The 14,999-nt window shown below is 54.9% G+C and overlaps 5 protein-coding genes and 1 non-coding gene across 6 annotated transcripts; 3 read left to right on the forward strand and 3 right to left on the reverse strand.

The window, feature by feature from the left end:
• Positions 1-104: 104 nt before the first annotated feature.
• On the reverse strand, positions 105-176 carry EV422DRAFT_t144. Its single transcript has one exon. It is a non-coding gene; the product is annotated as a tRNA-Pro (tRNA).
• A 794-nt stretch (positions 177-970) lies between these two features.
• Positions 971-2,900, forward strand: EV422DRAFT_607733 (uncharacterized protein). The gene is made up of 6 exons (XM_053073823.1): positions 971-1,304; positions 1,428-1,572; positions 1,647-1,846; positions 1,915-2,093; positions 2,183-2,457; positions 2,530-2,900. The coding sequence occupies exons 1-6, from the start codon at positions 1,251-1,253 to the stop codon at positions 2,853-2,855; spliced, it is 1,179 nt and encodes a 392-aa protein (XP_052921554.1). The 5' UTR covers positions 971-1,250; the 3' UTR covers positions 2,856-2,900.
• Positions 2,901-3,295: 395 nt separating this feature from the next.
• On the reverse strand, positions 3,296-4,733 carry EV422DRAFT_279881 (uncharacterized protein). The gene is made up of 2 exons (XM_053065947.1): positions 4,598-4,733; positions 3,296-4,478 (listed from the first exon to the last, which is right to left on the reverse strand). The coding sequence occupies exon 2, from the start codon at positions 4,397-4,399 to the stop codon at positions 3,398-3,400; it is 1,002 nt and encodes a 333-aa protein (XP_052921555.1). The 5' UTR covers positions 4,400-4,478; positions 4,598-4,733; the 3' UTR covers positions 3,296-3,397.
• Positions 4,734-4,781: 48 nt separating this feature from the next.
• On the reverse strand, positions 4,782-6,845 carry EV422DRAFT_544847 (uncharacterized protein). The gene is made up of 4 exons (XM_053071427.1): positions 5,805-6,845; positions 5,523-5,724; positions 5,176-5,465; positions 4,782-5,103 (listed from the first exon to the last, which is right to left on the reverse strand). Exons 1-4 carry the CDS (start codon positions 6,600-6,602, stop codon positions 4,987-4,989), a joined length of 1,407 nt encoding a protein of 468 aa, XP_052921556.1. The 5' UTR covers positions 6,603-6,845; the 3' UTR covers positions 4,782-4,986.
• Position 6,846: 1 nt separating this feature from the next.
• Positions 6,847-9,120, forward strand: EV422DRAFT_591426 (AAA ATPase). Its single transcript, XM_053073535.1, has 4 exons — positions 6,847-7,695; positions 7,766-7,937; positions 8,014-8,882; positions 8,949-9,120. The coding sequence occupies exons 1-3, from the start codon at positions 7,143-7,145 to the stop codon at positions 8,690-8,692; spliced, it is 1,404 nt and encodes a 467-aa protein (XP_052921557.1). The 5' UTR covers positions 6,847-7,142; the 3' UTR covers positions 8,693-8,882; positions 8,949-9,120.
• Positions 9,121-11,546: 2,426 nt separating this feature from the next.
• EV422DRAFT_607735 (uncharacterized protein) lies at positions 11,547-12,677 on the forward strand (the record flags this gene model as incomplete). Its single annotated transcript, XM_053073824.1, has 4 exons — positions 11,547-11,566; positions 11,637-11,994; positions 12,053-12,565; positions 12,621-12,677. 4 exons carry the CDS (start codon positions 11,547-11,549, stop codon positions 12,675-12,677), a joined length of 948 nt encoding a protein of 315 aa, XP_052921558.1.
• Positions 12,678-14,999: the final 2,322 nt, after the last annotated feature.

Consider the following 14,999-nt stretch of genomic DNA (forward strand, 5'->3'; position numbering starts at 1 on the left):
GCTGAGCAGAGATTGAGGGTGTGGTTTAGCAGCGGACGAAAAGAAACGATCGGTCACGTGACGATCAAGAATGGGCAGGGAAAAGGCAAAAAGAGAGGTAATTGGGGCTCGGCCGGGAATCGAACCCGGGACCACCCGCACCCTAAGCGGGTATTATGCCACTAAACCACCGAGCCTTGGATGTTTTTGAGTCGGAGTATACTGCCCACCAACCATAACCTAATCTAGATCACCTGTCGCTCGTCTCACTTGAAATGAGACCGTTGCGGGAGCTTTCTGGGAGCTTGACATGTTCGACATCTGTGCCTTGCTTTCCCACCAACTCGTCTGGGAACAACTTTCGGTGGGAAGACAACCCCACTCGGCACTCTCAGTTACTATCAGCTACCACGACATAGAGCCCGGGAATTTCCGACACCGGTGCGACTTCCTCACGCCATCGACGCTTCCTCCATCTCCTTCGAGAAGTGAGGCAGAGAACCTTGATTGCGGGCATAGATCAACTCGAACCCATAGAGAGCCGGGACGTAAGTATGGGAGATGTCGAGAGTTTTTCAGGACGGGTATCCGCGGGATATGAGGGACAGGATGTCGGGGAATTGTTGATCTGACGTTTCGGGTCTGTACAATCGCGTGCGTTGCCCTAAGCGAGATTCTGCTGCCTGGTGTGAGAGAAGGAGAAAGGTCCATAGACTGTCTTGGCAAGATTGTGGTGTGTTGTCAGGCTTTTGAAGGCATATACGGAGCGTAGGCCATGAAGGACGGGTGAAGGGCTTTCCACATAATGTACGTATAAACTTGTTTTGTTGTTCTCCCGTTCGTCTATACTCCCCCATGCACTCCCTTCACCTCTCTGCCTGCCTTTTTGTCTGCTTTGCACACTGTTTTGTCAACTCCTCATTCACCCATGTGTAACGGTATATCTATTTTTCTCTTTGTGCAATAGTGCTTTCATCAGAAGACTTCTGAATCAAACTGTCTACCCATGGACGAATGCTGCTGCTCAAGGAATGGAGCGGACAATTGTGATAGGGTTGGGATGCAGAGAGTTGTGGAGGTCGGGGTGGCGAATTAGGGCCGCCAGGGGAGGCATCCGAATGTGGGGCAAGGAAACCCGTGCTGTATTATCATGGCACTTACCCCGTCTTCGTTCCGCCCACAGAAACTGAAATCCATACTGGACTGTTTTTACGTGGTAACATACCAAGCATATTGCCTATTCCGGAGATCTTTTCGGTGAACCAGGAAACATGGCGGACGATGAGTTCGATCTGTACGGCGACGACCATTATGATGCCAGCTCGGTACGTTAATAATGTTATGTGTCGGCCATCGCAGGGCGAGGATCATCGGAGATCATCCCGGTCCAAAGCAACATGAGTGTTTCAAGCTGAAGGCTTCCCGTTCTCATGCACATCCCGTAATAGAACGATTTGCTATACGACGACCTCCTAGCATCCACCAACGTCAAGCGAGAGACAAATGGCGGCGGGATCGGAGATGGTGGCAGGGATCAGAAAATGGACTTTTTGACGAATGACGAGGATGATGTGCTGAGTTTTGGGATGAACGGTGAGTTTCCGCGCGATGAAGTCCCTTGATACGACCATTGGACGGAAAACTGAAACCGTGATATATCGTCTCAGCTGAACAGGAGGACGCGCAAGCAGCGGCAGCAGCGGCGGCTGCAAACTCCTCACATAAGCAAGAGTTTAAAACCGAGCATGGAGATGGAGGTGATGTTCCGACACCAACCGGCGGGAATCTGGACCATGGGCCGAGACGTGACAGTACTGTGTCCATGGGCCCAGGGAGCGCTGGTATCATAGTTGGGGATTTGACCTGGGTGAGTTGAGTTGCATTGTTCGCAGTATGGAGCATCTCGTACTCATATAGATGGATTCTTTGGAAAAGTGGACGAGCGACGACGACCTCCGCACCGTCGCAGAAGACGCTGGCGTCGGCGACAAGCTCATCGCGCACGAAACGACCTTCCAGGAACACAAGATCAATGGCAAATCGCGAGGATCTGCGTACATGGCGTTCACGACTGAGGAGGCGGCATTGGCGGCCAAGCAGCTGTTGGAGATGATGTACGTGCCGGGCTCCCCTTTCTCATGTGTTCGTCCCCGCAAACCTGTACGTTTCGTCGAAGTCCGCTGATCCCCTCCACGTTCAACAGCGAAATCCACGGCAAAAAACCCACAGTCCAACTAGCCGACCCGACGTCCCACCGGCGCAACCCCTTCCGCACTTTCCCCAAAGACCCCAAAAGCACCACCCACCCCAGCACAATGCGCAACAATAACAACTCCATCAACGCCACCGCAAACCCGTTACTAGGACCCCAACCCCCGCTCCCCCCACTTCCCGTCGTCGGCGGCGTCGGACCGATGCGCAATAGCGTGATGCGGACGGGACAGGCTAGGGCTGCGCCGTATACCAAGTCTCGGCCTGGTGAGTCTCGCATCACTCCTATGCCATCACAACCCAACCCTACTTATACGTTTATGTGATTCTCTCCCCCAGTAGGAATGCCCCTCAACTTCCCCCCCAATCCCATGGGAAACCCCTCAGGCGGCGGCGGCACCCTCCCAACCCTCCCACCAAACGGATTCCCACGGCCACCATTCATTCCTCCGCAAATGGACTGGCAGCAGGAAGACTTCTACGGTGGTGGTGGGCGAGGGGGGCCGATGTATGGTGGTGGTGGGATGGGTGGGGGAGGTGGACCGGGGGGTATGGGAGGCGTGGGGAGGATGGGGATGGGGATGGGTGGGGGAGGGGGTGGAGGCTACCCGCCACAGCAGCCGAGGGGGTATCCTCCAGGGCCGGGGGCCCGGGGTTGGCGTTGAGTGAAGGAGTTTTGCGCGCCATTGCCGAGAAGCCATTCATTCTCGCGCACTTGCACGCTGGAAGGGCATCTCTCTACCGAACGCGCCTACCCACCACCCTCTTGGGTGTGATATACACGTAGACCCTGAGTCAATCCCGACCTCCCCCTTTTTCCCACCTTGGTGTATTTGTATTCATGTGTCGTTTGTCTTCTATGTACATATACCTTTTCTCCCCCCTCCACCTCGTACTGGATAGTGTACGTATGTGGGCGGAAATCATCTGTGCGGAGAAAGGAGTTAGAGTACTTCGATTGTAAACGACGTATATCTAACTCTGGTTGAATGCGTATACACATGGGAGAGGTAGTCTATCTACATGGACGGGAATACGCTTTTGACGCTATGAGAAACTGTCGCTGTACACCTTTTGATTTGTGAGAGCGCAAGCTATGGCACTACATGCAAGACGCCGGTAGGGTCTTGGCCGGGGAGCTGGGGAGGACCCGTCCCTCTCCCACTAACATAGTCCATGATCGTCTCCTCTCCCCCAAATCCACCGCTCACACAAGCACCTGCACAAACTTCCCCGCCGCCCTCGCCGCCTCAGCCACCACCTCCTCCGCGTCCTCATCCTCGCTCTTCACACTCAAAGTCAAAACGCCTCCTCCCCCATACCCCTCCAAAGCCTCCGTGAACTCCCTCGCCAGCACGCCCAGATCAATCACGGGCACGTCAAACTCATAGAACAGGAACCTGTTCTCCCGCGGGGCGTGCCATTCGGGAAACGCGGGCGGATTGTCCCCCCAATTACACTGCAACTCGACAACGGAGGGCGGGAGGGTGCGGATGAATGTGTACAGCGCCGGCACGTCGCGCGGTTGGAGCAGATACACTTTCGTCAGCGGGGACGTGGCGGGCAGGTACGCCACCGCGTCGGTGTCGGCGCACTGGAGGATGGACAGTTTGGGCAGCGGGGGGAACGTGATATGCGCGGGAAAGTAGCCGCCGCGGATGGCGAGGACGTCGGTTGTGGGTCCCAATGTGTACAGGATGGTTTGCAGGGCGTAGGCGTTGAAGCCAACCCATTGGGTGTAGGTTGGGGGCGTGTCGGTGTCTGCGGGGGTGTGGGAGCCCAGATCGATGGAGAGGGTGCGGGAGGGGGCGTTCCATAGGGAGGACCAGACGAGTTGTTCGGTGTCGTCGTCATGGATGCGGCAGCGGAGGTAGGATAACGTACATGATGTCAATACACTGGCCATGGCCGTCGCGGCCTCCGTCAAGGGGGAGTTGACACGCCATCGGAGGTGGAACTCGACGTGTTTGACGAGTTTGAGGCGGAAGGGGTCGCATCTGAACGCGGCGTTGAATTGGGCGGCTTGGGCGGGGTCCCGGAGGATGATTTGGGTGGAGTAGAGCTCGGTGCCCATGAAGGCATGGTAGGCTTGGCAGGCGCGGAGGAGGCGGCCGCGAGTTTGCTGAGGGCAGCGGCGGAAGATGTGGAGGACGAGCTCGAGGGGGAGGTGGGGGTTGGTTAGTGGGGTCAGTGGGGAGTCGAGAGTCATCTGGAGAGTGCAGGGGAGGTAGGAGAGGTGGGGAGATGTGGGAGGATGATATGTACTGGACTCTACTGTACAGCGGACGCTGTGGGGAGAGACAGAAAAAAAGGTGAGTGTCGAAGCGGAGGAAAACTGCTATGCCTTCACCTCGAGCCGGGCGAACAGTAGGCCGGGGGGCAGACGGTGGAAGGCAACCCTGCGTACCTAATGATAATGCGCCGTATCGTTCGACAAGTGTCCCAATCATATCCGGGGCGTTTTCTCGGCGACCCTCTCCTTCTCGGGGCGTTCGCCGTTGAGTTGAGTTGGGTTGAGTAACTTGAGTTGGGATGAGATCTCGCGCAACAAGTAACCGCGTACAAGGTCTCGCGTACAACCGCGTACAACTGTCACATTCCAACAAGAAACTTCGATCATTCAGAGAATCAGAGGAGAGTACTAGCACATTCACATCAGAGGAGAGAACTGGCTTCAGGTGATGCGCTTCAAACCAGATTATCCTTCCGCATTGGTATGTACACCTCCGGAGCCTTTCTGCTCCGTCCAGAAGAACCCGTACGTATGTACGTGTATATAGACCTATGTAGCACTCCCTATCCTCCATATCTATACCGACGCGGTAAGCCGTTTTCGGGAAACACGTTCACGATGTTCTGAAGGGTGATCACTAGATACGGGGCACGGACTCGTGGATGTGTGATGACGGTCGCCTATACGAGATCAAGTGAGAAACAAGGTAGAAGACAGCGACAAGAACACAACAACCCCGCAAAAGTACTCACATCCCGAATCTCCAAAACATCGCCAACACCCACACCCATCTTCACCACCGCTTTCTCGTCATCTTCTCCGTCAGCGGCTCGCATCCTCGTCTTCATCACCCCTGCATGCATCGCAGCGTCGACGACCACGCCTTTTCCGTCTTGCAGCTGCACGGCGATGTCGACGTCGGTTATGCGTAGGGATGTGAGGGTTGCGATGAGGTGGGGGATTCGGGAGGGTGGGGATGTGGTTGTGGCGCGGTGTGCGGTGAATGAGGGTGGGAGATGAGGTATGGCGGTTGGAATGTGGGCTGTAGGACATGTTAGATTGGGGTTTTGAATATGTGAGCATGTGCGCGGAGACGGACCTGCCATGTTCGTCCACGCGATTGAGGATGTTATGTAAGGGTGTACTTGTCGGGCAGCGGCGGATTCAAATGCAGCATCTTGATTTCTGTGGGGATTGTCGGTGGGTAGACCGTCGAGATGAATTTTTGTCGTGCGCGGTACAGGTTTCGGCATCAACACGGATGTGCTGCCTTGCATGAGCGCTGCGGCTTCTGCCGGTGACTGTGAAGCGGAAGACGGCCTTAGTAGACCACTCCTCATTGAACGCGAGTGTACGACGGCCTTTTATCGAATACACTCACCAACCGCTCCAACGCACCCGCAGGCCCAGGCACCGCTCTCGACCATCCTCGGCCCTCTGCCATCTCTTCATCGTCCCACTCCCGGCCACCAATCCCAAATCCATGGCGGTGGGAACCACTCGCAGTCTGCACAATCCCAACTCCATGCATCAGAATATCCCTCCCAAACTCATGCCGGCCGTCACCACGGCCCCAGGGCACATCCCCTCCTCCGTACACCAGAGCATCATACCCCAACTCAATCGCACCCGGAGGCGAAAACGAGAACAAATCCTCATCGACAAACTCAAACTCGGCCTCCTGCAATTTGTGTGTCGTGGGTTGACCGTGCGCGACTGTTTCGGATGTAGTAACACCATCGGAGTTGCATGCATAAGGAAAATGGCTTTGCACGCCTGCCAACGAAACCTCTCTATCTACATGCAAAGTGTCCGGTACGTCCAAACCGCCGTACACTGCCCGGGTCCATTCCGCGCTCATATGTTTTTTCGCGGGTGCGAGCACAGCAGCACCGCCAAAGGCCGCCGTGTCCCGTTTTCCCAGCAGCTTTCTAGGCGCTGTTTGCTGAGCCGCCGTTGTTGAGGGCTCAGCGGTTGATCCATGCTCGTTTGCGATCGTTGGGCTTTGCTGGCGGCCGTCTGGCTGCGGGTTCACCTGGTGCGGGACGGTTGGCTTTACAGTGACTGGGTGGGTACGTGCGAGAGAGTTGGCTACACTAACGGAAGAGTGTAATTCAAAGTCCAGGAGTTTGTCGGTGCCTTCGTCGGCGTCCCATGTGAAGCCGTCGTCTGCGTCCATGCTGAGAATGGAAACACAGGGTAGTGGTAATCTAGTGCGAGAGCACGGATGAAGGAATGGGAGACTGTGGTTGCAGGGCGAAAAGATTACTGGCGAGGATGGGGAAGAACATACAAGAGCACAGCAACCGCCAGCACAGCGAAGAAGACTGACAGGAAATCGACAGCGCGTCCGACTGCATCCCGCTCCCTCAAGTGCATCCAAAAGTGCGTCCAAACGCCCGGGTGGGATCGACGCGACCCGTGATGGTTTCTGTGGGAGGTGAACACCTTGCCATTCAAGTTCGTCGGAGTCTTGGCCCATGCTTTCAGCAGACTTCAGCACACTCTGCTCGTGGGGAAGCAAAGATGCCAAGAAGACCCAGTTCTTCCCCACTCTTCCCCACAGCGGGGCGGGGGCCGTGGACGTGGCGAGTGTGGCCTTCTTGATGCCAGAGGGACGCTATAAAGGAAGGCCCGCAGACTTCACGGACGGAAGGAAGGATACTACACCACATACATACAATCCACACTCAAGCACCCAACGGGGAAACAGCCAGCCATGACCCAAGACGCCGCCTTCTTCTCGGCCGTCCTCACCAAGCCTCTCAGCGCAATCCCCTACACAGCCCACACCCTTCTCACGCAACTCACCGGCGGCAAGCGGCACATCATCCAAGGCGCCGACAAGCTCTTTGACATCCAACTATTTGCGTCCCTCAACCGCTGCACTCTCACCCCGCACCCCAACATCCACAACCAATCCTCCTTCTCATGGGAGCCGCGCACCACCGACGATTCCGACGTGCGCGCCCTCCGCGCACGCGCGTTTGGCCATGGCGGGATCGACTCCATCGATGTAGCCACGGGCAATGCGGCCGAAACGCTCAAGGAGACCATCCTTGCGGGGTGGTACGATGTGCAGTGGGAGGGGAATGAGGTGGAGGTGGTGGTGATGCGGGTGCCGAAGGAATATTGCGAGATGCTGATATATTTTGTGGCGGCGGAGACAAAGAAGATTGGGGAGCGGTTTGTGGTTGCAGTCGAGAGCGCGGCGGCGGAGTTGGGGGAGCGGGTGTGGGTATTTGAGAAGGGGTTTTGGGAGGCTAGTTCTGGTGAGTGTGCCGAGCGGGATCGAGCGCGATCTGGGCGATGACCGTTTACTGACGTATCCTTCCTAAACAGCACTGTACAAGGCTGTCAAGGGCGTTACTTTCGATACCCTCATTTCGACTGAGAACAAAGCTAGAGCCATCAAAGAGGATCTTGAACGATTCTTTGACTCGCGGGAGCTATATCTCGAATACGGGCTGCCCTGGAAACGCGGCTTCCTTCTCTCTGGGCCACCTGGCAATGGGTAAGCTGAAGCCGCTCCGCCATCGGGCATCGAAGAATCGAACATCCCTAACCCGCCCACTCCCTCCCAATCACAGAAAAACCCACATCATCAAATCCCTCATCAACCACTTCACCTCGACGCACCCCACCATCTCCATTCTCTACGTCAAATCCTTCAAAGCCGAGCGCCTCCCAGACGAATACGCCATCTCCGCCGTCTTCAAGCGCGCCCGCAGCAACCCGTGCCTGCTCATCCTCGAAGACCTCGACACCCTCATCACCGACGCCAACCGCGCGTTCTTCCTGAACGAGATGGATGGCTTGAACACTAATGCGGGCGTGGTTGTGCTCGCTACTACGAATTACCCGGAACGTCTGGACCCGGCGATTAGGGACCGCCCGAGTCGGTTTGACCGGAGGTATGAGTTTGGGCTGCCCACCGCGGGAGAGAGGGAGATGTATGTGCAAATGTGGGGACGGACAAAGGCAAAGAAGGGCGTCTGTATCACCGATGAACTGGCGAGGGAGATTGCGGCGGACGACGTCACGGGTGGGTTTTCGTTTGCGTACTTGAAGGAGTTGTTGGTGTCGTCTGTTATGCGCTGGGTGCAGGGACAGGTTCAGGACGGTGGTCATGGTGGGAAGGACTTTGGGACTGTTTTGAGGGATGAGGCAGCGGTTCTGAAGACGTATATTAGGGAGATGCAGGCTAAGAAGGAGACGGGGAAGGGTGAGAAGGAGGATGGGAAAGTGAATGGGGTAGTGCATAAGTAGAACTTTGCGATTATATGTAGGTATGTATGCAACGTTGGTTGTCCTTTGATCATCAGTATACTATATTCAGCGTAAGAATGAGCAGCAAGTTATCCTTGTGCGGCAGAGCGACCGGAGTTTTGGCAGCGGCATTTGCGGCGGCAGGAGCTTGGATCACAACTCCTCCCATGATGCAATTGTCTGGCGAGGCCTTTCCCGAAGGAATCAGTGGAAAGTTCTAGGTAGTGGCCAAGTTTACACTCAACAAAAGTCTTACTGTCCACAAGCTCGTCCACATTGAAATAGACTTGACCCTCTTGCTTGAGCGGCAAAAGATTCGTCAAAATAGAAGGGATATGATGATCCTAAAATGCCGTCCGATCTTGTTTTCTGAGAATGTGCCCCATTTGGTCGAGGTCAAAGATGATCTGGTTCAGGCGAACTTCCCCTTACTCCACACCATGGCCGCCAATCACCAATTCCTCTCCGTCAATTTCACGACTGATCTCGTGAAATCTGTCAGTGTCGCTGATGCAAACCACTACTGACCTTCAAAATGGACATGCGAGCTCTGGAGAGGAAGGTGGACCGCGGCTTTGCCACTGTGAACACCCAACTCGCCGCTATGAACGTCACTCCTGCCATGGTGATGCAGCAACTGGCGGCCTTGGCGCCGACTGCCGCACTGCCTGCTGCACCGCCCGCTCCCGTCGCCTCGTCTTTTAGTCGTCGCCTTTTAGTCGAGATCAGATTGAGGCCCAGCCGGCAACTCCTTTTGGGTGTCCCAAAAAGGGGAGGACAGCCAATCCATATGTACAGTGCGCTGGGTTATGGGTTTGATGGTGGCGGTGTCCGTTGTTATCAGCTGGCCTGGCCGGCCTTGGGTGCGTACGTCAATTCATATGTGCAGGGCGCTGGGATATGCGTTTGACAAGTGCGGTGTCCGTCGGGTGCGGGATCTGGTCCGTTCTGGACCAAGATTTTCTGACGGTTTACATCGCGAAGCGTGAATGTAGGGCCGGGATCCAGAACGTACTCAAGACTGCCGTCCGTCATCAGCTCGGGATAGATTCTGCTAAAGGGGCAGAAGTTGGGGTCGGAGAGGGCGACGTGGATGACCACCGCCTTCAGATCATCGGCGGTGATCCAGGCAGTGGTAGACAAAATTCGGTTCAGCTCGAAGATGGCTCCTGCGCCGCCGACCACGGTGTCCTTGTGCGCCCCGGCGTAGCCGTGCGGCTGATACTCAGCCACCATCGCTGTACAGTACTTCCGATCTTGAAGCATTACAAAAGCACCATCTGAGCGGCTAGAGCCCCCCCAAGCATCCTCACAGAACCGGTGCGGCAGCTCCCGCTGGTAGACCAACGATGGAGCTCTCCCACTCTCAGTTGCGGACACCCAAAGCAGTTCCTCCCACAAGAGCTTGCTGTTTGATTCCTGGCGGTCGAGGACACTCTGGCAGAGTTCCTCTCCACCACGCCTACCAACTTTCCGATTGTTCTGTCGCTGATGGATGGTGTTGGCTGCAGCCAAAAGAGTTTCCAGAAAATGTTGCGTTGGGGCAAAATATCAATGGCTCCGCTGGCACGGGATTGGATCAAGGGGTGCTCTTTGATGGCGCTTGCCGAGACTGAGATATGGCCAAGTTGATGGACTTGGGCTTTGCTACGCAAGCCACTGGCGGCGTGGGAGACCACCTGGGCGCGTTGGGCATCCTGGATGGCCGCGTTGACGAGCTGGTCTAACCTCGTAATCTTGGCAGCGGTATTCACGATCATTGCCCGTACATTTGCCGATATATCCAGCCTACTTGGGCGTCCGACACATCCATCGTCTCAAACATAGCCCTCCAGCTGTCGATTTCCGGTGGAGACGGGCCGCATGATAGCTCCTTGCTCGCATCCGTGTCGGCGGTCAAATCTTCAAACGAGCTGCGCCCGCTAGTCCTTCCACCTCTTCAATCAAGCATATTCTTCCGAGCTCTGCAATCGTCGCTACTGGGTGCTCTCCACGCCTTCAACATTTGGACCATCATAAGAAGCCTCGGAGAGCACCCAGTAGCGAAGATTGCAGAGAGCGCTACGGCGTCTGAAGGAGGGGGTGGTGCGGGCCGCGCCGGCGGTCGAGGTCTGCGCCGACGGAGATGCGTTCTTTTGTCATCCCTCCTAAAGGTATCACAGGAGGGGTTAGTATATCGAAGTAGTGAAAGGTCGTGGAGGGAGGTGGGGAGATCTGTATGTTACGTACCAGATTCCCGCCAAGGGACCGAGTCCTTTGCCTTTCCAGAACTGCTGCCGAACTGGCAGGATAAAGTGCGAGTGGGTTGGCGAAAGGATAGTGCAGGTACCAAACTGCTAGGACGCTGGGAACTAGAGTGCGAGTGGCCGAAAAGAGGACGGTGCAAGTGGTGAAGGATAAACCCAGATTCTTTTCGCCATCTGGGATGTCGCTCTCAATAAAATTTGGGTAATGATTTTTCGGATGTTGGCGAGTTGGGAAACCTTGCAGAAACGCCTTCGGTGCTTCCCCACAAACGTGTCCGATTCGAGACGCGCTGTCGATTTCCTGTCGTTTCGAAAGAGAAATGCCGCTGATTCGACAGCGCGAATTGAAACCTCGGCAAGCGGACTGCAAAGAACTTTCTTTCGGGGGAATGGAGTCTGAGCAAGGTTTCTAGACTCTCCTGTCTCTGATAAATCTTTCTGACGAGCAACACAAACCGACATACACCATTGCGCCGCTCTTTCGTTCTTGCCAAGCAGGGGGAACCTTCAACTGGAAGCTCAACCCGTCGTCCACATATCCGTCGTCCCCCTCTGGCCCCCTTTCGGCTTCGCTACAACGCTTTTCAGCGGTTCTTTCGAGTCTCGGTATGAGTTGGTTTGCTCGCTGGTATGCCAGTGCGCGCACTTCATCCGATCATTCACACACTTCCCCTTCTCATTCAACCCACTCTTCGCAGCAGCCAATACATCACCGCCGGCAAAGCGTCTCCCGTCATGTTGCAGGGCGCGGACAGAAGCGATGACATGCAGTGGAGCGAGAGGAGCGGCGAATCTCCTCAACGTCGTGAAGAGGCCGGCGAAGCTTTCCTTCTTAACAAGATGGATATTTCAGCGCTGTTGCAGCGCGTTAAACGCTATAAGCCGCTACCGCGCACTGAAAACCACAACTTGAACTGGGAGGATGTGTGCAAGGATTATCGCAAATTTTTGGTACTCAAGCTTCTCCACCATGATACCGATGCATTGCTCTTCATGCCACCTGAGCACGTGGGGTTCGTTTGGGATTCGCACATTGCCGACACCAAAGCATACAAGGTAGAGATGGGCAGGGTTCCCTTAACGGTTCTATTAGCTCATCAATCCTCCATTATAGATCGCCATGGATACCATTGGCATCTTCTTCAACCACAATCCTGATTGCGTAGAAGAATCGGACGAGTACCAAACACGCTACAAGACAGCGGTCTGGGCTTACGAGAATCACTTCAACTGCAAACCTCCTGCCACCATCTGGCCGCAGCCGCGCACAACAACGACCACCACCTCGTTGGCAGCTTCCCAGAATCGAGATCAGTCCAGCCCCGCGGCGCGCCACGGGAACAAGAGCGGCTCTGGATTCGTCCTCAGCTCGAACGATCGCACAGAAGGACCGGTGATGATTCTCATCGATACGGCAACTAAAGCTCTGGCCATCCAAGTGTCCGTGCGAGAGCATCTCAGCGATGTAAAACGCCGTGTGCAGGATGTCACGGGAATCCCGGTGAGCGTACAGTACTTTATCTACAAAAACAACCTCTTGCATGCGGATCAAACGCTCGAGGAAGTTGACATTCTAATTGGAAGCACTTTCCATTTGTTGACGAGGCTGCATAAAGAACGACTTCAGGTTCGTTGCTCTTAGTTTTGCGCGCCCATCTCCCCGCTTCTGATGGACTCGATAGCCCTTTTCAAATAAGGTGGAGGGGTTGACAAAGTCATTTTTCGACCTCAAGATCTAGCACACGGTTCGGGCATGTTTTCAGCAGAGTTCTTATCAGCCCTACACTTGTAGTCAGTCCTCTTAGAAAAACATGAAAACGGGCCCGCTTGTAGTTATAGTTATCCCAAGTTAGCGTCCCCTTCCAGCAATGAATCCCCGGCGTGGGGAGTCTTGTAGCGGCGTGCGCATATCACCCCTATCTTTTTTCTTTTTGCATTACTCCGCGTATATGTAGCTAGCCGCTTCTGCAAAAAAACATTCTGCGCGGCATGAATGAAAAGGATTCGCAGCGAACCCATCTCTTGCCCTGTGGTTGCCTCACTGTTGCGTCAAGCCTGAAAGCCGGCCTCGAGCGTGATACGCAAACCCGTCGGCTTTCACGGGCACCGAAAACAACGAAAATCAGCTGCTCTGGGAAGGTTTCTCGTTTTGAAACGTCTCCAGAACGATCTGAACGCAAGCGTTTTCTCGCCTTCCTCGCTTGTGGACGCAGTGTGGCAGAGTCACATCTTGGACACTAGAGGGTACGCATTCTGTCATTCTTTTCACTGTGGATGACGGGATGACGTGTTAAACTGATAGCCTTATACACCAGGTACGCTGCCGTGGTGGACGCCATTGGCGTGTTCATTCACCACGATCCAGACGGCGGGCACGATAAGACCAAGCGTCAAGCTCGTCACAGTGAGACGCTCTCCGCCTACGAAACGGATTCGGTGTTCCCCCGGACACCATTTGGCCACCTCAGGGCAGCGGATTGTTGAGGCCACCTCTCCGCAATGACCGGACGATTCATGAGAAGAGCGAGCATTCTGACTCCGACGGACGGTTTTTGTGAAAGACCTGTGTGGAAGGACTGCACCTGTACAAGTTTCGCAGTCCAGTGAGCTCGATTTAAAACTGGCCATTCTCAAGCAACGAGGGTTCCGCCACATATGCAAACGCTATCGTGCACTGGGATATTGCTACAGGAGGACGCGCGGTCCCTCGCACGCTACAAGCTTACACTTTTGTATTCGGTGATTGATCTGCGCGGGTGCTGACTACGCAAGACGGAAAGGTCACATCTCGCAGGCGCGCTCACTCATGGAGACACCACTTTCCAAAGCGATTCAACGACTCAACGATTGACCGGCTCCAGTGCCTTCAACTTCCTTGCCTTTGATGTCTCGCTGGAAGATCGGGTAACTGCCTTCGGTGACTCCAACACCATCGCACTTCGAGATCGCTGCTGACGTGAACCGGCACTGGCCACTTGGCCCCTCACTGCTTTCGCAAAGTTCGCTATCCTCGGCGTAAGTTTTCATCTTAGTCCTACCCACACGTTAGTTTTAGCGCATTTTCTCATTTCATGGCATCGTCATAGTTTAGTACCACAAACTCCTAGTCCCGGCGGATGTGCCCGATACAGGTTTTCCTTCAGGACCGGGTGTCCGACGTTATGAAGATTATTCCGGAGCGTTTCTGATTTGACCCAGTCGTACACAGGCCTATCCAGTCAAACTCGCTGCCGGTCTCAAAAATGAGAGTCGCCCTTCACTCGTCGGTAGTTTAGCAAACGTTCTCGCGTAGTTGGGTCTGGTCCACAAAAAGCAATGTGCGGTACTCTACTACTGTTTTCGATGCAGTGAAAAAACACCAGTGTTTTCTTTAGCCCACATCAGTTCCTGTGTCTCTTTTCTTGATGCTGGCGGCGCGAAGTTTCCACACATCGAACGTGTCATGCCACAAAGACAGAAAGCTTCTTCCATGACCAAACACGTAAGAAAATCGTCTGTCGGGGCATCCTACCTCTGCAACCGCACGATGGCGGCTAACTTCAAATTTACCGCCGACCGTCGAATCTTCCTCATCAAGTGCAGCTTGTTCTAGCAAGCTTCTCTAAAGCCTCAGCTCGTTCCACTTCCGGCAGCACAAGTTGGTGGCCGTGACCTGTCAATCCTGTCACTCGTTCAAAAATCGACAGCGCGTTCCCCTTTCCTCCTGCTGCAACTACAAGCCATCTTTATGACGCGAAAGCTAGGTGAGTCTTGGCTTCAAAAAATCCTCCAAGCCCATCCTAATCTCGCTCAGAATCCAACCTCAGTCAGCAGCAACCAGCAGGTCCCATACCTGACGAGCCTCGAAGGATGTCACGCCGAACCGATACATCCATGCCGGCAACAAAGACCGGCACCAAGTAAAGCGTGAAGTAGGGGACGACGAGGACTGGCTCTTGACCTTCTTCGTGAAGGCAGAAAAATGGATACATCCGCATTAAGGATTAGTCTGATGCACGCTTAGTACGAGCGAGACATCGTTGACTCCCAAACGGGCAGCGGTGCTGAGACGGACAGCGACT

Source organism: Fimicolochytrium jonesii, assembly GCF_025526975.1.
Source record: "Fimicolochytrium jonesii strain JEL569 chromosome Unknown EV422scaffold_35, whole genome shotgun sequence".
Taxonomy (NCBI): Eukaryota; Fungi; Chytridiomycota; class Chytridiomycetes; order Spizellomycetales; family Powellomycetaceae; genus Fimicolochytrium; species Fimicolochytrium jonesii.